The following is a 23,067-nucleotide window of genomic DNA, read 5'->3' as shown; positions in this document are numbered from 1 at the left end:
TGCGTGCTCCCTTGACAGGGAAAGGGTTTTGTGCTGTGCGCGCTCCCTTGACAGGGAAAGGGTTGTGTGCTGTGCGTTCTCCCTTGACAGTGAAAGGGTTTTGTGCTGTGCGTGCTCCCTTGACAGGACAGGGAAATGGTTTTGTGCTGTGCGTGCTCCCTTGAGGGGACAGGGAAAGGGTTTTGTGCTGTGCTGTGTCTGCTCCCTTGACAGGGAAATGTTTTTTTGCTGTGCATGTTCCCTTGACAAAGAAAGGGTTTTGTGCTGTGCGTGCTCCCTTGACAGGGAAAGGGTTGTGTGCTCTGTGTGTTCCCTAGACAGGGAAAGGGTTTTGTGCCGTGTTGTGCGTGCTCCCTTGACAGGGAAAGGGTTGTGTGCTGTGCATGCTCTCTTGACAGGGAAACGGTTTTGTGCTGTGCGTGTTCCCTTGTCAGGGAAAGGGATTTGTGCTGTGCGCGCTCCCTTGACAAGGAAAGGGTTGTGTGCTGTGCGTACTCTCTTTTCAGGGATTGGGCTGTGTGTACTCTCTTTTCAGGGATAGGGCTATTTGCTGTGCCTGTTCCCTTGAAAGGGAAAGGGTTGTGTGCTGTGCGTGCTCTCTTGACAGGACAGGGAAAGGGTTTTGTGCTGTGCATGCTCCCTTGACAGGGAAAGGGTTGTGTGCTGTGCGCGGTCCCTTGACAGGGAAAGGGTTTTGTGCTGTGCGTGCTCCCTTGACAGGGAAAGGGCATGCATGTTACCCAAAACCAACAGAAGAAACAACACACTGTATAGAGGCTACAGTAAGGGGTTAAAAGTAACCCGTTTAGGGAAGCTGGGGAATAATGCTGGTCCCATAGTAGTTTGATGACTACTGCTTATTATTTGTGGCATACAGTACAACATCCTGGCGTTGGGTACGCCCCTTACATGGGTAGTAATATACGGTGCGTTCGGTGTTACCTTCTAAAAGCTCCTATTGGCTTGGCAGAGAAAGGGTTGTGTGCTGTGCGTGCTCCCGTGACAGTGAAAGGGTTTTGTGCTGTGCGTGCTCCCTTGACAGGACAGGGAAATGGTTTTGTGATGTGCGTGCTCCCTTGACAGGACAGGGAAAGTGTTTTGCGCTGTGCGTGCTCCCTTGACAGGACAGGGAAAGGGTTTTACGCTGTGCTGTGTGTGCTCCCTTGACAGGGACAAGGTTTTGTGCTGTGCATGTTCCCTTGACAAGGAAAGGGCTGTGTTCTGTGCGTATTCCCTTGACAGGGAAAGGGTTGTGTGCTGTCTTTACGTGCTCCCTTGACAGGGAAAGGGTTTTGTGCGGTGTTGTGTGTGCTCCCTTGACAGGGAAAGGGTTTTGTGTTGTGGGTGCTCACTTGACAGAGAAAGGGTGTTGTGCTATGCGTGCTCCCTTGACAGGGAAAGGGTTTGTGCTGTGCGTGCTCCCTTGACAGGGAAAGGGTTGTGTGCTGTGTGCACTCCCTTGACAGGGAAAGGGTTGTGTGCTGTGTGTGCTCCCTTGACAGGACAGGGAAAGGGTTGTGTGCCGTGCGTGCTCCCTTGACAGGGAAAGGGTTGTGTGCTGTGCGTGCTCCCTTGACAGGGAAAGGGTTGTGTGCTGTGCGTGCTCCCTAGACAGGGAAAGGGTTGTGTGCTGTGCGTGCTCCCTTGACAGGGAAAGGGTTGTGTGCTGTGCATGCTCTTGTGACAGGGAAAGGGTTTTGTGCTTTGCGTGCTCCCTTGACAGGGAAAGGGTTGTGGGCTGTGTACGGTCCCTTGACAGGGAAAGGGTTTTGTGCTATGCGTGCTCTCTTGTCGGGGAAAGGGCTGTGTTCTGTGTGTGTTCCCTTGACATGGAAAGGGTTGTGTGCTGTGCGTGCTCCCTTGACTAGGAAAGGGTTGTGTGCTGTGTGTGCTCTCTTGACAGAGAAAGGGTTGTGTGCTGTGCACGGTTCCTTGACAGGGAAAGGGTTGTGTGCTGTGCGTGCTCTCTTGACAGGGAAAGGGTTGTGTGCTCTGCGTGTTCCCTAGACAGGGAGAGGGTTGTGTGCTGTGCGTGCTCTCTTGTCAGGGAAAGGGATGTGTTCTGTGCGTGCTCCCTAGACTGGGGAAGGGGTGTTGTGATGTGCGTGCTCCCTGATAGGGAAAGGGTTGTGTGCTGTGGGTGCTCCCTTGACAGGGAAAGGGTTGTGTGCTCTGCACGGTCCCTTGACAGGGAAAGGGTTTAGTGCTATGCGTGCTCTCTTGTCAGGCAGAGGGTTGGGTGCTGTGCTTGTTCCCTTGTCAGTGAAAGGGTTGTGTGCTGTGCGTGCTCCCTAGAAAGGGGAAGGGGTTTTGTGCTGTGCACGGTCCCTTGACAGGGAAAGGGTTGTGTGCTGTGCGTGCTCCCTAGACCGGGAAGGGGTGTTGTGCTGTGCACGGTCCCTTGACAGGGAAAGGGTTGTGTGCTGTGCGTGCTCCCTTGACAGGACAGGGAAAGGGTTGTGTGCTGTGCAAGCTCCCTTGACAGGGGAAGGGTTGTGTGCTGTGCGTGCTCTCTTGATAGGGAAAGGGTTGTGTGCTCTGCGTGTTCCCTAGACAGGGAAAGGGTTGTGTGCTGTGCGTGCTCCCTAGACCGGGAAGGGATGTTGCGCTGTGCACGGTTCCTTGACAGGGAAAGGGTTGTGTGCTGTGCGTGCTCTCTTGACAGGGAAAGGGTTGTGTGCTCTGTGTGTTCCCTAGACAGGGAGAGGGTTGTGTGCTGTGCGTGCTCTCTTGTCAGGGAAAGGGATGTGTTCTGTGCGTGCTCCCTAGACTGGGGAAGGGGTGTTGTGCTGTGCGTGCTCCCTTGACAGGGAAAGGGTTGTGTGCTGTGCGTGCTCCCTAGACCGGGGAAAGGGTTGTGTGCTGTGCGTGCTCTCTTGACAGGGAAAGGGTTGTGTGCTGTGCATGCTGTGCACGCTGCCACGGCGACTGACAGCTGGATGCCTCGCCAGAATCGGTTGTAAATAAAGGTGAGGCCCGCCCCCTCGGGCCCCGCCCCGCCGCGCACCTCCTCCCGCCCGCGGCTGTGCACCGACTCTCGCACTCCTGCCATCGGCTCTCCCCACGGCCTGCCCCCGCTGGGAACGGCTGCACCCCGCCCGCGCCCCACCACAGGGCCTGCCTGCCCTGGGGTCTCCGGGCCCCTCTGCATGGATGAGCGGCCGCCCGCGAGAGCTCTGCGCCTCTGGAGCCCCACCGCAGCCGGGACCCACCACCGCCGCGCAGCCGGACGCGCGCTACAGGTAGTCCCCTCGCGCCGCCCGACGGAGCTCCCGGCCGGGCGCCGCCATGGCCGCCCCCACCTCCCCGGGCGCCGAGCACGGCTACATCCGCACGGTGCTGGGCCAGCAGGGCTTCATGGACCTGGACAGCTCCACCCTGGCGCTGCCCTCCGACGAGCGGCTCCAGCACTCGGGCCGGCACGACGGCGACCGGAGCCAGCGGATCCGCCAGCAGGTCCAGCTCACCATGGCGCGGAGGAAGTGCCGCAGCGGCTCCCTGTCCAGCGGTGAGTGCGGGCCAGACCTCCCCACGCCCCCCCCCCCCCGCCACCTGCTGGCTGTAGCCCCCCCTCTCCTCTAAGTGCACACGCTCGGACCCTAGCATCGAAAGGGCGAGCAACTCTAGGCATCCCCTCTGTATGACCCCCCCCGTAATTTATATTTGTTAAATCTCTGGTAGCTTTGGACGAGCCCAACTCCTGCAAGACCACCACGGAGTTGAATTCCGGGCTGTGAAGTAGAATATAACCATTGTTGCTAAACTGTCACGCAGGGGAGTTGCTAGGTCTGGAAAAGACCCGGGGATAAGCTGATGTCAGAACTGTTGGGACTGGGGGCTAGCTAGTCTTTTGGCTGTAGCTCCTGAGATTCTATCCGGGGCTACAACCAAAAGATCAGGGGCTATAGCCCCCTTAGCCCCCCCTAGCAACGCCCCTGCTCTCACGGGTGTTTCTGACATTGTGACTTTTTACAGTAGTTCTTCCTAAATGGTGCGCTCGTCACTTTATTGTAAGGCTGACTTGGCACATGTGTGTGTGTGAGCTGCAACCTCGGCGCAGAACCGATGGTAATGAAACCTGTGTACCCGTTTGATCTGAACCGTGACTTGCCCAACGCGCTGCCACTTACTTTGCCCGCTTCTACTCCTGCACAGCACACATGCGGCGAGGGAGGCGTGTTCGGGGGCTGCTGGCGCGTCGCTTTCCTTCGGTTGCTGCAGCCAGTTATTGCACAGCACGCATTTTATGATCTCGGAATTAGCGGGAGGAATGGGTTTTTTAGTGAATGAACTCTTCGGGAAAGTGCAGCTACGAGGAGCCCCGTTCGGGCCCCTTGTAAAGAGTGGCTGCGGCGCGCGCGAGAGTGTTTGAAGTGCAGGTGTCGGGGTCAAGTTTACCTGCACGCCTCGGGGCGGCGAGTGGCAGGAAGCACTCCTGCTCTCTGCTCTTCCCCCGACCCCCACCCGCTGCAGGTCTGCTTGGGCGCAGTCACAAAGAATGCCCTGGGGGAGAGGAGGACGGCTCGCCCCACCTGCCCAAGCGTGGCCTAAACATAGAACGTTTCTAGACGGATTTGGAGGCTAGAATGGCACGCAGGCAGACATTTTGTTCTTGATTAAGTATCAGTGATGTTTATGGACTGAATAGTAACGGACTGTAAACGGAATAAGAATCTAACCAGGACCGCCATTCGACCCCTCCCTGTCTGTGTAGTAAAGGGGAAACGACGCTCCAGGTTTTGGGGGGAAAAGCGTAAGTGGCTGTAGGGGGCCCGGGCAAATAATATTAATAGGGATGACATACCAGCCAACATTGTGCATTTTCTCGGGAGACGCTAGCCCACGCTTGGTTGTAACTTTTGCACTTTGCATTCTGTGAATTGTACTTTCGGTTTTATAATGAGAGGACTACAAGTCCCAGAATGTCAAGTTAGAACCAGGCTTGGGCTAGCATCGCATCGAATGTATTTGATGGTTACTTGCCAGTTTTTTTTTCCTTCCTTTCAACAAGGCTCGCTATAAAATTCTTTTGATGCCACTGGCCTCAGACTTTTGTAACTCCGTGTGTGTTCGCCTCTTCACTCGGACCAGCCCACACACAGCAAAACAGGTACGCGATACGGGTGTTCATAAATGCGTACATGGTATTCCGCCGATTACCAAATAATAATCGGCGGATAGTATGTCAAATATTCTCCCGAAGCCGAATAGCTCTATTTAATCACGTTCCACACTTGAAAAATGCATTAAAAAAATGTGTGTTTGTATCTTTTTTTGCAAAGTTTGGTGAGGATTCGTCAAGGGGGAGTGGAGTTATACGGCGCCCAAAAAGTGCTCTTCCTATGAAAACACCAACTTAACCATATATATATATCACACACACACACACACACACTGGTTCAACACTGGTTAACTGTGCGTATGTGGTTCATTTATCTTCCCTTGTAATCAACATGTTACCCTTGTGTAACGTATACAACCCAGAAAGGAACAGATTAGTAATCCAGCAGCGAGACCATGAATGGAAGGGTGTGTTGCTGTTGCAGCACCAACGCTGCTTACTGTGGCAAGCTTTACGAGTGCAAATTGCTCGGTTGCAGTGAATAAATATGGATTTGGCTGTTGCGAAGTGCACAGATTGCAATGTAACTTAAGTGGGAATGCCAAGCTGGCTTGTGCGGGCCACAAGTTGATGGTGGGAGGACTTCCATCGCCATTCTATTCTACCCACACCTCGCCATAAGCCAGGCAAGGGGGAGGACTCTCAGGCAGACACATAGGGTTGGAGCAGGGGAAATCACACATGAGAGGATGGGGGGGGGGGAGCCTGTCGTATGACTGCATCTGTCCAAAAACTACAAGCTCCAAGAAGGCAATTGCTAGTTGGGCATTCGGTCAATTCCACCAAATCGCTCAATCTAGGTCCACTTAACCCCAGCACCTTCCAACCACACTAAAGGGTGCAAGGCGCTATGGCTTTTTCTCTGTCTCTCGCACTTTAAACTCCACCACAGAACACCAGCAGATAGTTTTCTCTGTCCGCACTGAAAAGTGCTCTTCTCACACCATTCCTGTGAGGCATACTGGCCTCTAATGTTCAGGAAATCTCCCAAAAAGCAAGCTCTAATCAAGAGACCAGTATGGGTTGGGTAAATACTGCAACATCTTGCCGTACCTGACATGTAAGTGCCTTGTCCATAGCCTACTCCTACATCCCGTCCCCTTGCCTCTGCCTTGTAAGGGCATCCCTCGCGAGGGACGGGAACTGGACACCTTTTCAGCAGAAAAAAACACTTTCCCTTTAAATTTGCAGGTGTGCGGCCCCATGAGCACAGCCTCCCTTAACCCCACCCACCAGCACCTCACCAAAATCCTTCAATGGTTCCTTCCCCACATCCGATCCACGTGCTCTCTGCCTCCGGTGCCTTGGCGAAGACCATGGATGGGAAGGCTGCTCGGCGTGCAAGGCTCGAGCCCCGGTCCCTCAAAAACTGGCTTGCAAGGTGGAGAGAGTTGTTCTCTAGGACCCTGCCAGAGAGCATCAAATAATACGTAAGGAGAAAGGCCAAGAAGGTAAGCGTACTATTCTCTAAAGCACCCCGCAGTGGTGACTCTTTCCTGGGGAAGCCTGCTGGCGGGAGGGGTCAATTGGAACCCTCGCACCAGCATAAAGGACACCAAGGCTCTTGCAGCTACCGGCATAATGGCCTACGCGCTGTACCGGTTTCACTGCCGATGAGTCCACAGGCTCTGGTACTGGGTCATACCCGAGGGGCTTAGCTGTACTACCGGCACATGTCCAAGGGGGTGCCTACATGCAACACACATAGCACTACCGGCCCCAAAGCCGAGGGCTGTCAGCCTATCAGACAGGTGCCTGAGGTGCAAGACGGGGTGGGACTGGGCCCAGGCCTGCTTCGCACATGGTCTCACTTGCGGAAGACACGGACAAGATGACGGTGAGCGCAGACAAAATAGTGGTTGGGCCAGACCCCCAAAGGCGGGAAAGCACTCAGAGGACAGAAGCACGCCAACCGAGTGTGCCGCAAAGGCGCAACCTTGCTCCCCGGGCAGACTGGGTCCTTTACTGGACCCTGGTACAATGAGGGCATGTACTCTTGGGCGCGGGGTGGGGGGGCAAGCAACAGGCATATTCTCCACCAGCGGCCCTTCAGGAACGTGCCCAGCCAGCCTGCAAAGACCACTTCTTTGACAGGTTTCTGTCCTTCATGAAGTCCCAGGAAATGGGTAACATCTTGCAGGGCATAATACATGACCTGCTGCCTCCTGCACTGCCACTTCAGCTGGTGCCTACGCAGCCTACTTTGCCACCACCGCGTCTGCCTCCCGTGCCTGCAGTGACTCTGGTTTCAGTGCCGGGACCAGCGCTCCCAGCACTGACTGCCGCCCCCTACAAGGGTCCAGGGTAGGGCCTGGGACCAACAGAACACTGAAGAGGAGCAGGATACGCCTTCCTCAGTGAGGGCCTTCCATGACAGGATAACTGGCCTGGCAGAGTACCTGGACCCAGAAGGAGCAGCCTGAATCGGGGGTCTTGGCGGTGGTGCTCAATATCAAAGCAGAGGCCAGGTCTGGCATCCTGCTGCAGAAAGATGTAGAAGCACTGGCTAAAAAGGGTTGGCTTAAACCACACTCCACTCAGCCAGTCAACAAAAGGCTGGCTGCAAAGTTCAGGCAGGTGCAAGACAACACTATACTTTTGTCGGTTCACCCGCAGCCTTTATCCTCAGTTATTGCAGCAGCTTCTATGAATGCCAAGCCTCAGACTTCCTCTTCTGAACTACTGGGCAAAGAAAACACCAGAGGCCTGTGCAGAAAAGATCGATTCCAACGCAGGACTGCACCTCAGACAGGCCAACACTGATGCCATCCTGGCGTCGACCAATCAGCGGTTATGGAGAGAGATTGCACACTTCGTTCCTGATAATCCAGCCAACAAGTAGGCCTCTTTCAGGACTGGTCTTCCTGAGGCAAAAGTGATGGCGCAGGATATCGTGGAGGCCGCTGTGGCCCACATACATGCAGCTAGCAGAGCCATCTGTGTGGCAACAGACGTGAGGAGGATGGCCTGGCTTAAGGCCACCAGGTTCAACCCGGATATCCAGGATAGAATCCTAAACTTGCCCTTGGAGGTTGGCAACCACTTCCACTCTACTATCTTCCACTCTACTACCGACGAAGAGCTCGACAAAAATAAAAGCACCTTGCAGATGGCAAAATCACTGGCCGTTCTGACCGAACCAACAGCAAAAGCCTTTCCTCAGCTAATCTCGCTCGGACAAGTGGCGATCCTTTGGATTCTGGGGGGTTTCAGGGCCGCCAAGCAAGGCAGCCAGATGGCTCCCCAAGCCAGCATAGGTGGAAATGGCATAAGTCTGCGCATAAGGGGTTCTTCCAGTCCCTCTCTGTCGTCAGCCTCAGACCCAAAGAAACAATGACGCTCTCCACAGCACCCCCGTCGGGGTCTGGCTGGCCCTACAGTCAGGCTTGGCGTTTACGTTTTCCGGACCCGTGGGTGATCTCGGTAATCTCCACGGGCTTCTGGCTTCCCCTTCCATCCCCTGCCCATGTCACAGATTGGAACACCCTCACTATTAGCAGAGATTCGTTCCCTCGTAGTGAGCGAGGTGGTGGAGGAGGTACCTATCCCTCAACAGGGTCAGGGCTTGTCTCTGCATCTTCGCCATTCAAAAGAAGAACCCGGCAGGCCTGTGAGTGGTGCTTGATCTTTCATTCCACAATCTATACCTATCTTTGCAGAAATTCGAGAGAAGCTGTGTGGAGGGGATTGGACATGCTCCCTGGATTTGAGAGATGCATATCTTCATGTCCCCATAGTGCAACCCCAATGGGCCTTCCTCAGGTTCCAGATCATGGGTTCGCATTTTGAATACAAAGTACTACCCTTTGGTCTGAATGCAGCTCCAAGGGTCTTCACAAGGCTTATGAACGCTGTGGCTGCCCTGCTCAGTGCCTGCATGTATATCCCTATCTCGACTGGCTGGATGTCGTCGGAGGAGTTCAGGTCCTCAGCGGACAGACTCTTGACTACACTATATGAGCTCGAGTTCACGATCAACTACCAGAAATCGCTGCTCTGTCCTACTCTAACCCTGGTCTTCCTGGGGCTGCTTTGGGATACGCAGAAGCAGAGGGTATTCCCTACGAGGGAGAATGTAGCAGCGATCAAGCCCTGTCGCTCACTTCCTCAGCAAAACAGTAACAGCGTGTTGGTTCAAGCACCTGCTGGGAGTGCTAGTGGCCTGTCTCCTAGCTATTCCGTACATCAGGCTCCGAAGGAGGAGGCTGCAGCTGCATTTTGCGGCTTCCCGGTACCGGGAATCTGGTCGGCAGGGGGCACCAATTACCATACCCACTCTACTTAATGATCAGGGCCGTGGCATGGGCCACCCCATCAGCCTTTTGTAAACATTACTGCCTGGATACCAGTGCCAGGACTGACCCAGCATTTGGCCAAGCAGTCCTGCATAATCTCTTCACATAAATTGATAACCTCTCCTTCCCGGGGCGGTTGTATCAGTGGTAATCGCCCATACAGGATGGACGAAGGGGGATGGGACGTAGGAGTAATCAATTGTTACTCACTGGAGTGACTCACATACCCCTAATCCATAGTCCCCTTTCCTCCATACGTCCCACCATCCTTCCCCTTCCACTCCCCTTAAAAGCCCCCCCCTAATAAGAGCAGCAAGGTTGTTCTGCCTAATTCAGCCGATGCGTCAAAGGGGACTGAGGTGTGGCGCCAGTGGGCAGGGTTAAGAGAACCTGGGTCACTGGCGTAATGCACCTGCAAATTTAAAGGGAACGTGTTTTTCTGGTGGAAAAGGGTTCCGTTCCCGTCCCTCGCGAGGGAAGCCCTTACAGGATGGATGAAAGGGGACTATGGACTAGGAGTATGTTAGTCACTCGGGTGAGTAACTCTTAATATATCTACCCAAAAGAGGCAAAGCCCAACTGCTAGGAAGCTGTTCGTTTTCCAAACACCCCTCCTACCAATTTTACCAGTAGAGCACGGCTTGCTGATTATGTCTTATACAAACGGCATCCTGACACCTGTCTCTCTATTAGATGAATACGTCAACAGCTTCTGCCCTTTCCTTGCGTCAGGTCCACAAAGGTGCAAATCGTTGTAAACTAAGACCACCATATTGCCCTCATCCCTCACTTTTACCACAGGGATAGGAGACAATGCAAGACATATCTCTCTACCCTGCCCCACATCCCCCCATTCGGCTAGTAAATATTTGATGTTGCCTTATTGAAAATGTTATTACTCGACACTGATGTCGGTTTTGAATGGTTGTATCACTGTATACATGAAAATACACTTTATTGGATATTTTTTAACCCAGTTGTGGCTGCCCTAGACCCCACCCCCAACAAAAACCACCCAACATATTTACAGCAGCCATAAATGGATCCTGATTATTCCTGAATGAGGAGACTCCGAATCTTAAGGCGTTGGATCTGTTTAATTTCTTTACTGTAAACCACACGTTCCTACCATTACTGTGAAGATATTTATTTTCACATAGTTATGCTACTGGTTCAAACATATCCATGGATCTGTGTGGGTGAAAACGGGGGCACATGGTTCCGCTTGTCTGGTTCCTCTTTCTTTTTGGGAGTATTTTTACTCCTTATTCTCATTTTTTGTTTGTTTGTATATTTGCCTATTTTTAGGGTTTAAGAGTTGCTGATACACCCGCTATCTGTAGGGCTGCTTGCAGGCATACTTTTCGTACCACCTCACTTGTATTTTGCAAGGGTCAATACTATGCTACCCATATGAAATCGTTTTTGATAGGTTATCATTCCAAGATGGACAGTCTGGAACACTCCTTTTGTACTCTGTCAAAATACCTCCTATGAGAGTGGGGAAGGGTACTAATGGCACCAATGAGTGTTCTGCCTGCTTTGCATTAAATCACAAGAGCATTTCCGGAATACAACGGTGATTAGAGATCTCTATATTTGACAAACAAGTCTGTGATAAAACGGTTGTATTTGTAAATGCATAACAGACGCATGGTTTGATGCACACATCATTGTTCACAACACACACCCTAACAAAAATGTTTGTAACCATGAACCGTAGATACTCATTCGGGCATCTTGCGTTTTTGCATGCGAGTAAAATGGCTGTAACATCAGCTACTCAAATGGGGTCCAACAGCTCTTTTGCTTCTTGTTTCTGGAGAATTTTAGATGATGAGGGGCTGGGTCTCGTTGTGAGCATGCCCAGCCCCAATACAGAAACCTCTCTAGGGAAGGATATCTGTAGATGGGGAAAGGATACCCCACAAGAGACACCCAATAAGCAATGCACATAAAGGGTTGCATCTCTTATAAACTTTAGCCTGACTAGTAATAAGCTCATGAAGCGCTTTAAACAAAACTGGCTTCTAATGCGTCCACAGTTTTTCAGTCCCTCCTCCTCACCATTGCGCAGGCCTCATGGGTTATATCTGCAAAAAACGGCGGACCCATGCTTTATCTACCGGAGCTGGCACTAGCTGGCACTAGCATCTTGTATCGGTGCTGGCTTGCGGCTTAGTGGATGTACAACTAGAGGCAGCTTCTTTGATTGCTTTGTGTTTAGTGTGGTCGCAGTGTGGTATACTTGTCAGAGCCACTTACACAACATTCCAGTGTGCTACTGTATGGATGTTAGACACATCATACAAAAACATGCGCATGTGCTGTTACATAGAGTAGCACCATATAGACGCCATTAACCAATAGGGTGGTGACTTGTTCAGCGCACAAATCAATGCTGCGCACATCACGGCATTGATTTGCCATGGACTATCTGCATGGTGACAAGCAATGAATTCTGCTTTGCTAATAAGATGGCCAGTCACATTGAGGTGCCATCTGGTGTGGGCTAGGCAGTGGCTGGCTTGTTGAGAAAGTGAAGCTTTGAAGCTGAGTGGATGCATTTTGTCCATGTCCCAAAGCAGCCACTAGAATAACTAAAAGGTAATCTACAAAAAAGTTTTGGTGTGTTCAATAAAAATAAAAAGGTAAAGAATATGTGGCACGTTAATTCCCCTTGGAAGAATGCATGGGTTTGGTCAGCTAAGTGATGCTTTGTGCTGGCCTTCAGAATAAAAATGCCCCATGTTCAGTTCTTACTGTGTCAAAACAATGGCTCGTTAAAGGAGCCATCACTTATAAATGACTCCCACTTTACAGACTTTGCCCATGCAGAAGGGAAGGAGCACAGGGTGTGTGTCTCCAGAGGCTGCGTTCACAGTATGCATTCCACTGGTTGGTAACAAAGGAATGCGTAACTTTTTCTCTGGCAGCAGTCTGGCTGAGCCCCTTCCTGCACCCCCACTGAGCTAATTAGGTGTTTCTTCCCGGGCAGCCGCCAGGTAACGGGTCTGATAGCATAACTCCGATAGATGTTCCAGTGTGTGATTTTAAGTAAAAATGTATCTCGCCAGTTCAACTGTCTGCGCTGACTCTTGCCCAGCCCCCGCGCTCCCCCTATCCCCCCACAACCTTATTCTGTGTATTAATTTACCAAAGACCTGGATGTTGATGACCGTCTTGTCATATGAGAACTGCAGGGAACCGCTATTATTGTTGAACAACTTGTATACCATGAAATGATGCAATCAAGGTCCAATTCTTAACCAAGAGCGCGTGCATGGGCCCCCCCTTGTCATGTCTTGAATAGAAATGGAGTGCTCTGCTGTGTGGCAACAAGGAGGCCTTGGAACGCGCACCGTTGGCTGTATCGAAGCCTGCCCTTGGTTTATCCTGCAAGCTGTTCAGTCCGGGCCAGAATGGCGAAATGGAGCACTTGGTACCTTGGCATCAGCATTTCTCATGTTGTGTTAGAATTTGGTATATTAAGTCTTGATCTGTCGCTGAACCTGTAACATGAACAAAAATGCATTCGAAACTTTTTTTTTTCTCGATGTTTTTGTGTCGAAACTTTTGCATGTAGAAACTATTATTTCGAAACTATGACTGGACGCGGTCTCTTTGCATTTGGATGGCCTGTTGGGGCGGGGTCCCGATGTATGATGTGAAGTGGCCTTCAAACGTGTTCATGTGAGCAAAGTTTTGAGGGTACTTGTTACTGTGAGCTATTGGGTTTCTTTTAATGGTTCTGTTAGGCGTTTTGTAGAGATCTTCTTGGCCCATCAGGCAGGTTTTCAGGGCTCTATAATGTGTTGCCGGCCAGCAGGGAAGGAAGGTTGAGTTCAACATTTCACGAGGCTTAGTAATTCCCAGAGTAAGGCGTGAAAAGTGAGTTGTGAACGTTGATCCACTGGAAGACGTCCTTCGTTTAATGTAGTTATTTATTTGGGAGTTTTGTAAAGCGCTACATCACTTAGTTTATATTATTTTTTAATTATAGTGGTAATCGATAAAACCTTTAAACTCGGTACAATTATCATCGCATAATACATCACGTAAACGGAAATACTACAATATCTCCAGTACAATAAAATATTGCGCATCAATCCATTAACACACATTTCAAAAGCTTCTAAAATCAATCCATTATGTGTCAAGTCTCAACAATCTTCTGCCACATACATAATAAAAGTCCATTTAAGACGGCTCAGTCACTTGCAGGGGGCTCCCAAGTGTTTGATGGAAGTCCTTCATGAGAAGGACTACTGTGTGGCTTGGTTGTCAAGTTGCTCTTGGACGGATGCACTCTTACGCATGCATTTGTGCACGGTTCAGCTTGTTCTGTGCAGTTTTCTTATTCATTTGAATGAAAAATGCATCGCTGTCCCCCTTTTTTTATAATTTTTTTGCACTAAATATGGATTGCTATTTGTGATTACTTTTTGGTTCCACTGGGAAGGAAGGCGGAGTGACTAGAAGATGGTGGGGCAGAGAGGTATGGTGTCGGAGGCGGTGGGCATTAGTAAGGTAGTCGGTGTCATTGATGGGATGGTGAGACCCTAGGGATGGGGGGGGGGGAATCGGGCTTTTGAACCAACAAGTCACTGGGAAGGGGGGTCACGGGAGGTGGGGGAGAAGAGGGCAGTAAATAGACTGTGATAGTTATGGGTACTTGTGGACAAACAGTAATAATTGGCAGGGCAAAGAAAGTGGGTGAGGGTCTGGCAGAGACCCGGTGAGGGAGTAAAAAGGTGGCATCAAAAGGTTTGGATAATTTACCTGGTGTAACGCCCCAAATAAAATGTTGCTCGATTGAGCGAGGGCCAGAGCAGCTCGCCCCTAGAAATTAAAGGGTGATATAGCGAGATTGAGCGACTGGAGGCTTGGGGGAGGGGCAGGAGGAGACCTTTTGGAAGGTTGAAGGTAAGATCCTTGAGGAGTGGCTGCTGGAGAGCAGGGGTGCAGGCATTGAGCGTTGGTGGTAGGTCAGGGGACTGCCCAGTTCAAGATTTGAGATTTGGTGGTAGGGGGAGAAAGTCTGCATGAGGGAATTGAGGCTGAGATGGGTGACAGAATTGAAGTGGCAGCAAAAGATGTTAGGAGAGACTATGTGGAGGCATGGTGTCAGTGACTGGTGGAGGGGAGCGACATCTTAGGGGGGGCAGAGAGTATGTGGTCCAGCGGACGGCAGGTGACAGCTGGTTACTCAGTGATGGGGGGCAGAGATGGGCTGATCTGCTGGAAACAAGATGAGACATTGGAGGGTGGGCAACGAGCAACTGGCAGGCATTAGACTCCCCAGAATGGACAGGGGGGTAGAGGAATCCTGGGTGAGCTCCATGGTGCAGAAGGGGTGGTTGGTAGGGTGCATATGAGGAACTAATGGAGAGGGGATATGATGTGATGGGTTATTTATAACACACATAATACCCAGAGGTTTCTAAGCGCGGACCCGGGGATCGAACCCGTGTTGCTTCGTGTCGTCTTGTTTCCAAGGCGAGCACGTTGCCCCTGAGCTATCCTCCCGAGACCAAAGGAGGATAATGGGGAGAAGATATCTCCCCATTAGGACTGTCTGGTTTTCTATTGATGGTTAAGATCGACCGTATGAGAATGATTGACACCTTAAAGATTGTAAATCGACTTGATAACTTGCCAAGGGAACGGCAAGTATTGTTATTTTGTACACTCAATATATCTGGGCTTCTCTGGTTTTATCGGCCATACGCTTTTGTTCGGTCCGCCTCAGGAATGGGACTGTCCAGCTCATGGTGACGTTTGCCGTGTGCCTTGTCGATGGCTGATTATCAACGTGAGGTGTGGTGCTGTGCACAGCAAGGCCTTTGACCCGTGCTGGTTACACACACGTTGGTTTCCGTTGTGCAGTGCGCGTGCACGTCTACGTGAATGGCTTCTGCACGTAGTCGCACACTTTGAAAGTAAACGCGTTGCCACACCTTGTGTACAGCTGCGGCACATAGTTCTGTGATCGTTATAACATGCTCACTCAGCAAATACAGGCGTGATCTCTCATCTGCGATTCGAATCTCTCGAGAGGGGTTGGGCCAGTTCCATTTTCCTTTCAGGGTGAGTTGGTAACACACTAGTGCTAGTGCGAACTGAGCTCGGTGGGTTCAGCGCTCGCTGCAGTTTGACTTCGGGAAGAAAAAGACATATATATATATATATTTTTTTTCTGTTGTGCTTTGGTTAGTTGAACCTGCAGTAATGTATGCATACTTTAACGTAGCAACAGTTAACGAGGTGTTCTCGCCTGTTAAAATACGGAGCCACACAGTGGGGGTTCTGTCCGCGTCGACCGATGAAGCAGAAAAGAACAAGGCCCTCATCGGCCTCGCGGCTGGGCACAGTGTTCTGTGCTCCAACGTTTCACCCAGTTCTAGACAGCACTGCGAAGGGGGCACCCCGCTGCTAAACCAGCAGGGGCCAGTAACCTTTGGGGCAAAATAGGACACGAGGGAAGAGGGGCAGATCTCAGGCTGGCAGGCAGCAACCTGTGACTCGGGGGAGGCACAACACCTCTCCCCAGCCCCTCCCGCTTACACAGGGTGACGGGTAGAATGAGGGAAACACTGGGCCAATAAAGAGCACGAGAAGGTGCCATGCACCAAAAGCAGGAAGCGGGGAAACCCCCAGGTAGGGAAAAAAAGAGCACCCCAGGGCGCAAAGTGCCTTGGGCGCCAGCCGGGCGGGGCTTGTTAGAACCCCCACACAGGCAGACGTAGCCTAGGGCTACTAATCTACAATATGAGGAGCTGCCCAAGCAGCAGAAAAGTACAATACTGTTTGGGACTCCGCATGGAGCACCAAGCAAGTAGTATGCGTGCGCAGACTACACCCCGCCCCCCTCCCCAAGAAACCTCGCACCCAAGAAAGAAGGGAAGAGAAAGAAGAGAAGAGATACGGGGCCCACGTCGCGGAAAGAGGAAGGTGACTGCCACAGGCCCCGGGCCGTACAAAGTATGGCCCGATGGAGGGACTGGGGGGTGTGGGGGGTGGGGTAAGGTTCGGGGTGGGGGCGAGATGGCGCGAAAAGGCAAGGGGAGGTGCAGCCAGGTGGCGCCACCGCCCAAGCGTTGCCAGGGCAACCGCCCCCAACACCAGGAAAGGTGTGGGGGAAACCAGTAGGGGGGCCGGGGAGGGCTCGGCCCCCACGAGAATATCAAAGAGGAGGAGTATAAGTATGGCCCAAAGCAGAAGGAAAGAACAAACCAGGCAAGACGCTCGCCTCGTTCGGGCAAGCGTCTTGGGACCTGGAAAAGGGAGAAAGAAACGTTTCATCACCCAACCCACCCTGCAAAACTTCAGAAAGAAGGAGACGAACGAAAGAGGAGCCGGAACGCCGAGTACTTTCTTCGGTACACGGTAGAAAAAAGTCGTAGGCGGCACGTGTCCAGGAACAGATGCCCAAGGGTAACCAACACTGGCCAAGGAGTAGGCAGGCATCTCCAAATCTGGACACAGTGTGCCAAAAGCACACACACATGTTATCATAATTCTTGTGTATTTTCTGTAGAAAATAAATGCCTACGGCCAATCATTTGTCCACAACAAAACTGTCTGTAAGTCATTCCATAGGGTAGGAGTTAGGAACCAAGAGCAAGGAGAAGCCCACACTACACAGCCTAGCGGGCCAGGGGGCACAACCCTGGACCCGTGCCCAAAAGTGTACCTTATGTATTATTATGATGATAGACGTAATGTGCAGTAAAAAACACTGCCTTTTATTGGCAACAGTTCTACAATATTGTTTGGTAGTCTCTGAGGGAAGTATGGGGGACGGTCACTAACCTTTTGGCTACACAGGTTCCACTGATTTTCAAAATCTACAGCCACATTGCGCCATTTCTAAATTTTGCCAAAAACCGCTGCAGTGCCCATGGCAGGTGGCAATTCTCAAGAGACTGGCTTATGAAGACCCATTGATTACTCGGTACGTGCCTGCTCTGCAGTAGGCCGCGCAGGCCGCGAGGAGCAGAGCGGAAGCACGGCTAGGTCAAACGTGAAGGCATTCTGGAACCTTTTACCCAGAATGCAACAATAATAGATTAAATTGTAATTTTTCTGAAATCTATTTAAGAAAATGGTTTATTCACATACAAAACACTAAATAGTCTGCACGGGGAGGTCAAACCATGTCCACCCAAATGTGTGCGCTTTGAGGCCTAAGGGTGAATGGCGCATTATATAAATGAAAAAATAATAATGTACTATAATCCGGTTCGGTACTGGCAACATGCTTTTCTGCCGAGGAAACTGGTGAACCTGCCTCGCCACACCTATTAAAAAGAAAGGAAAGCTTGCAATACACCTATCCCCCTGGCCGCCTCTCTGTCCTGCATATGACCCGCAGCTGGCTTTACGGGAGAATGTCCCATGGGCTATCTCTTCAGTCGAGAACACTGAACATGTAACACTAAATCTTTATGCACACTTTCATATGTTTGTGGACCCGCCACTCTCCTACTAGATCAAGCCTCGTGTAGAGAAGGCACCTCTATTTCCAGTGTCAGATAGCTTTTTAACTTGCTCGCTCCCCAAGTCAGTGCTCTGCGGAGGGGGGCGCCCTGAAAGAGAGAAGACTTGATGTCCAAGTACTGTGGTGTTGAGTGCCCTGCAGCACAGCCAATTGCCATGAATACCGAGAGTGATAAGTCCTAAAGCCTCAATAAGGGACCCAACACCTCCTTGGGCCTGACCTTAATATTATGGACAACATAACTGATGGTACTTGTTGTAAACTACCCATTTACCTTTCTGGTCTGTTTTAGACATGAGCATCGATATCCCTGTTCCCCCTTCTTTTCACTTGTGCACCCTAAAGTAAAGATCATCCTAACGCCCATGGAAATGAGAACCAGTTCTCCTTCCAATTAGCCTGGTTGGCTTCCCTCCTAAAGGGCAAGCAGCAAAGGTTTCAGGTGGGGGAGCCTTCTCTCATCTAGCAGCCATCTCGCATGTGGTGTTCCCCGGGGCTCTGCCCTGCCTCCCCTCCTTTCCAATGCCTTGATGTGCCCAGGCACAATTGTATAGAAAACTGGCTTCTTGAGTGCCATATTTATGTCGATGACACACACCTGGTAGAACTTCATGGGAATTTTAAAGAAGTCGGAGGGTTGGAAGAGTGCTTGGGCATGGTGCAGCGCTGGGTGCAGGACAGCTGCCTATGGCAAAACAGTAGCAAGACTCAAGTACTACTGCTTAGCTGTTCATTTGAGTTTGCCTTCCCCTTTTCCTAGACTGCTGGTCTTGGAGCACCTCCTTCCCCTATGGAGGTAGTTGGGAATGTGGGTGTCTTATTTGGCAGTCCATTTTCCTTTACTGCACAGCTAGAACCATTGGTAAAAAGAGCACATTTTCATCCGTACCTAATCAGCCGGTGTAACCATGTACTAGATCAGGAACACCTTGAAACTCTATCCCAGTAAATAGTCCTATCTGAAGCACAGTATTTCTCCATCTTGTGTCCCAGATGGCACAGGAACACGCTCCGTCTTTGAGACTGTTCAGGGGTTTTTATTTTGTTTTTGATGTCCTTGGGGCTGTGTCTCTTTATCGCCTGTGGATTTCAACCCTAACCCGGCATCTAACTCTGGTTAGTGCTAAAGAACAATAAGCCCTACTGTCTAATGGCTAACTGTGACTACGGAGGGCTCAGAGTGCAGGCAGTCTAACCTCCACCAGGGACATCCTAGCCTGCCCTTCTCTGCCCAGAGGCAAGTGTTCTAAAGGGACGATGGATAGTGTGTTTCACTTAATCTGTGGTATTCAGACTACTTCCGTCCTGCCCACTCATCCCTTCTCTACACTCATTACCACTCCCGGCTTACTCCTCCCACCAGTCCTTCGTCCCCACATCTTTCACTCCTATTAACCAGTCTGGACGGGTGGAGTGGCCCTTGTCTTCCCTGAATGGGTCCCTTCCTCTATCATTCCCACTCAAAGCTACTCTTTGAATGTTTTGTCAGCAAGCTTTGCATCTCTCCAATACTCTTGCCACCATCTACAGGACCCCTGTGCCGATCTCCTTCTTCCTCTCGGAGTGGGCTGACTCTGCCTCTTCTCTTCTGACCTCTACCTCTAAGCATTTCCTCCTTGGAGTGGTCCCTATTAATTTTGACTCTCCTGATGTGGCCACTTTATGCTTCTGCACCCTCTGTGACTCTTTCTCTCACCGTTCTTCCCTCTGGTCCTACCCATGCAACCGGACGCACCTTGGATGCTTTAATTTCTGCTGACATCTTACTCCCTCTCCTCTCCCTACCACTCTTTCCTGGTCTGACCTTGCACTCCTCTCCTCCTATCTGATGCTCCCGGACTGAGCCTCTACACACACTGCCAGTCTCCTTCTCTGTCATTCGACAGATGAAGCGAGTGTCCGAAGCTGTTTTTCCGCTTCCTTCACCCCCCCACTCCTGCTAATGGCTCACACACTTAACCCTTGCTAACCTTCCCGCTCGACATCCTTGCCCCTGCCATAAGGCTCCGCATGAAGCCTGCCTCCCAAGTGCAATAGTCGGCATGACTCTTACTTAGCCTCGCTCAAACGCATGTGCAAAGTTGCAGATGTGAAATGGTTGACTCATAGCACATCCTCTGACAAATTGGCCTGCCGCCTGCTCCAGAGGCAATACAGACTCTCCATGTTCTCCAAGAAACAGGCCCACATCCAAGCCTGCATCTCTGGAGCCCCAGACAACATGGCTGAACTCTACAAAATCTTCAAGGAACTTGCCAATCCCTCTGCAGTCTCCATTTTTTCTTCCTTCCCAGGCCCTCTGCACAGCTCTGGCCTCCCATTTCACAACCAAAACTCAGGACAGCCTGTCCTTTCTTGCCTCTACTCCCCTCCTCCCCACACCTCCTCTCCGTCCTTCACCTGCATACAGTCCTCCCTTGGCCTCCCTCTCAGCTCCCCTCCTCCCCCAACTCTCCTCCTTGTCACTCACAGCACCGGAAGTGGTCACCAAAATAGTTTGCTCTGTGAAGCTCTCCTTCAAACAGTGTATCCCTGCTCTTCCAGAACTCTCAAAGACAACATTGCATCCCTTGCTGCCTCCTTGGTGGAGTTCTGCAACCACTCTTTTGCCACTGGCTCCTTTCCATCACCCCTTAAGCACTCCCTCGTGCACCTCCTTGCCCCCACATGAAAAAGCAATCTGCACCCTTCCTGCCCGGCTAACTATCGCCTTATCTCACTACCCCCATCTTGAGCAAACTCTTCTCCCAACTCATCCTTCACAATGCAGCTACTGGCTGTCTCCACGACCACCAGTCTGACTTTAGAGCAGCCAGAGGCACGGAAATTGCTCTCATGAACACAGTGACGACCTGCTCTCAAACCTTGATTCTAACTCCCTTTCCGATCTTATCCTCCTCGATCTGTTTTCTGCCTTTGACACAGTCATTCATTCCATCCTCATAAATCTGCTCTGTGATACTCTGGGCATTATGACTTGGCACTGGATTGGTTGACCTCTTTCCTTTTGAATCGGCCCTCACAAGTGCAAATGGCCCTTCTCCCCCTCCCCCCCCCCCACAGTCTTCTTGCAGCATCCCTCAGGTCTCTATCCTCTTGCCGTGGCTTTTCAACATGTACCTTGCCCCTGTGGCTCACTTGATCTCCACTTTCTCCCCTCATTTCCAGTGTTGTGCTGACGACACCGCTCTCCTTTAAGCTCCCCTCCTCTTCCGCTCTCATTCCCTATTGTCTGACTGCTATTCAGGCATGGTGTGCTGCTAACAATCTCTGCCTTAATGCCAGTAAGACTGAGATCCTTCTTATTGGGACTCCTGGCCCATCCTTCCCTCTGCTCTGGCCACCCTCCTTGGGCTCCCTTCCCCCATCCTCGTGTGAGGCAAAAAAACCTTGGTGTTATCTTCGACTCCTCTCTCTCTCCCCACATCACTGACCTGGCCAAAAAGGCCCTCTTTCAGCTTCACCTGCTCAGGCATTCTCCCTTTCCTCACATTCCCCTAGAAACTAAATTTCTCCAGTGCTGTGTTTCTCTCCAGGTTTGATTACTGTAACAGCCTCCTCCTTAATCGGCCTCTTTCCTCCCTCTGCCCTCTTCAATTAATCCAGAAACGGACTGCAAGACTTATCCTTGGCCTCAACCCAGGGACCGCATCTCTCCAGCCCTAAAAACTCTCCACTGGCTCCCAGTGGCTGCAACGATCAAATTCGAGACCCTCTGCATCATCGACACGGCTTACTGGGGCCTAGGACAACAATATATATCCAACGTTCTCTTCCCAAATACCTCCTTGCTAGAGCTCTTTGGTCCTCTAGCTCAAACACTCTGCAGATCAGACATTTCTCTAAGCAGAGAGTGGGAGGCAGATCTTTCCTCGGCAGGAGCCTCCCTCTGTAATGGCCTCCCTGCTATTCTCTGTCTTGTGCCGGATCTCCTTAAGTTCCGGAAGCTTCTCAAGACCTCCTTTTTTCCTCCACCTCCCTTGCTGGTCTCTACCTGCCATTGCGGCTGGTTGCCTATGTCCCCTATGAGTCTTTACTGCGTGCAGTCCTCTCCCTCTACCTGCACTTGCCCCCGGGCAGCTTTCCTGACCAGCACTGTTTCTGATCCACCCCTTCCTTGCACTTAGTTTACCCCTACACTTTTCAGCCCATGGGGGGGCCCCCCACCTTCGGCACTTTCTCCCTGCCCCTCCCTTGCACTTCTTATTACTGCACAATCTGAATGTCGCAAGGCCTAGTAGGACAATCGTTGTTGGTTTTCCTCCCATGTTCCCCCGCCCCTCTTTTGTCTTGTGGCGCCGGAAAACACTTTCTGCTATATAGGCGCCATACAAATGTTCATAAATAAATACCTCCACCCTTTTGAAATTACCACTCCTTCCACTTTCAATCTCTGCTAATACGCTCCCTCGCTGCTACCACCACTCTCCTGCTCCCACTACGCCACCCTCCAAGCCGCACAAACCCTTATTTCACTCTGTACCATTCAATTCACTTTGTGCACTACCCTCTTCTACACACTCGCCACACAAACATGCACACTCAAACTGCATCACCGCGTTCACTCCTCAGCCAATACCTCCCCTTCATGCTGCTGGTTTCTTGACCCACCTACACTGCTGCTATCCCCCGAATAACCTACCCTTCCTTGTTCCTGTTGCCTGCTTAAATGTTTCTCCCACTGTACTGATAAGACAGCTTTTCCTAGCCAATCCAGACCTCTCTCCCTGATGGGATATCTATGGGCATGGGGAAGTCCTCAAATGTCCCTCCCACTTTATCTAAGCAGGCTTGCCATGTATGACCATAGCAGCGTAGGAAATTCAGTGTCCGTGTTTCACTGTCCACTGCCTGCACCTTCTAGACAAGTTTGGTTAATAGTCATTGGTTGTCAGTGGGATTGCTGCTTTCAGATTTGGACTGGCAGGTCGGACTCTGCTGGTCCCATGCGTTGGGTGTCCGTTTGCACTGCTGCAGTCTGTGTCTGCCTCTCTCGCCAGGCTGATTCTGCAATTGAGTCTCCAAGGCACTGTGGTTGTCTTTGCTGTCTCGTTCTGTTGGTACGATGGGCAAAGCGAGTGTTGTGTTTTTTCTTTATCATTCTTATCCTTCAACTTAACAGTATATGCAACCGATAAAGCAGTGGC

The 23,067-nt window shown here is 51.2% G+C and overlaps 1 protein-coding gene across 1 annotated transcript in view; it reads left to right on the top strand.

Annotated features, from left to right (window-relative positions):
* Positions 1 to 3,001: 3,001 nt before the first annotated feature.
* PKP2 (plakophilin 2) overlaps positions 3,002 to 23,067 on the top strand; it is an 810,521-nt gene continuing 790,455 nt past the window's right edge. The window contains exon 1 of the mRNA XM_069628098.1: positions 3,002 to 3,508. Within this exon, the coding sequence (XP_069484199.1) occupies positions 3,289 to 3,508 (220 nt within the window). The 5' untranslated portion in view covers positions 3,002 to 3,288. The remainder of the gene's footprint in view (positions 3,509 to 23,067) is intronic.

The sequence above is a fragment of the Ambystoma mexicanum genome, chromosome 12, assembly GCF_040938575.1.
Source record: "Ambystoma mexicanum isolate Mex_15411 chromosome 12, UKY_AmexF1_1, whole genome shotgun sequence".
Lineage (NCBI taxonomy): Eukaryota > Metazoa > Chordata > Amphibia > Caudata > Ambystomatidae > Ambystoma > Ambystoma mexicanum.
Note: the sequence above shows the minus strand (reverse complement) of the source record. Positions and strands in the feature narration are given on the sequence as shown.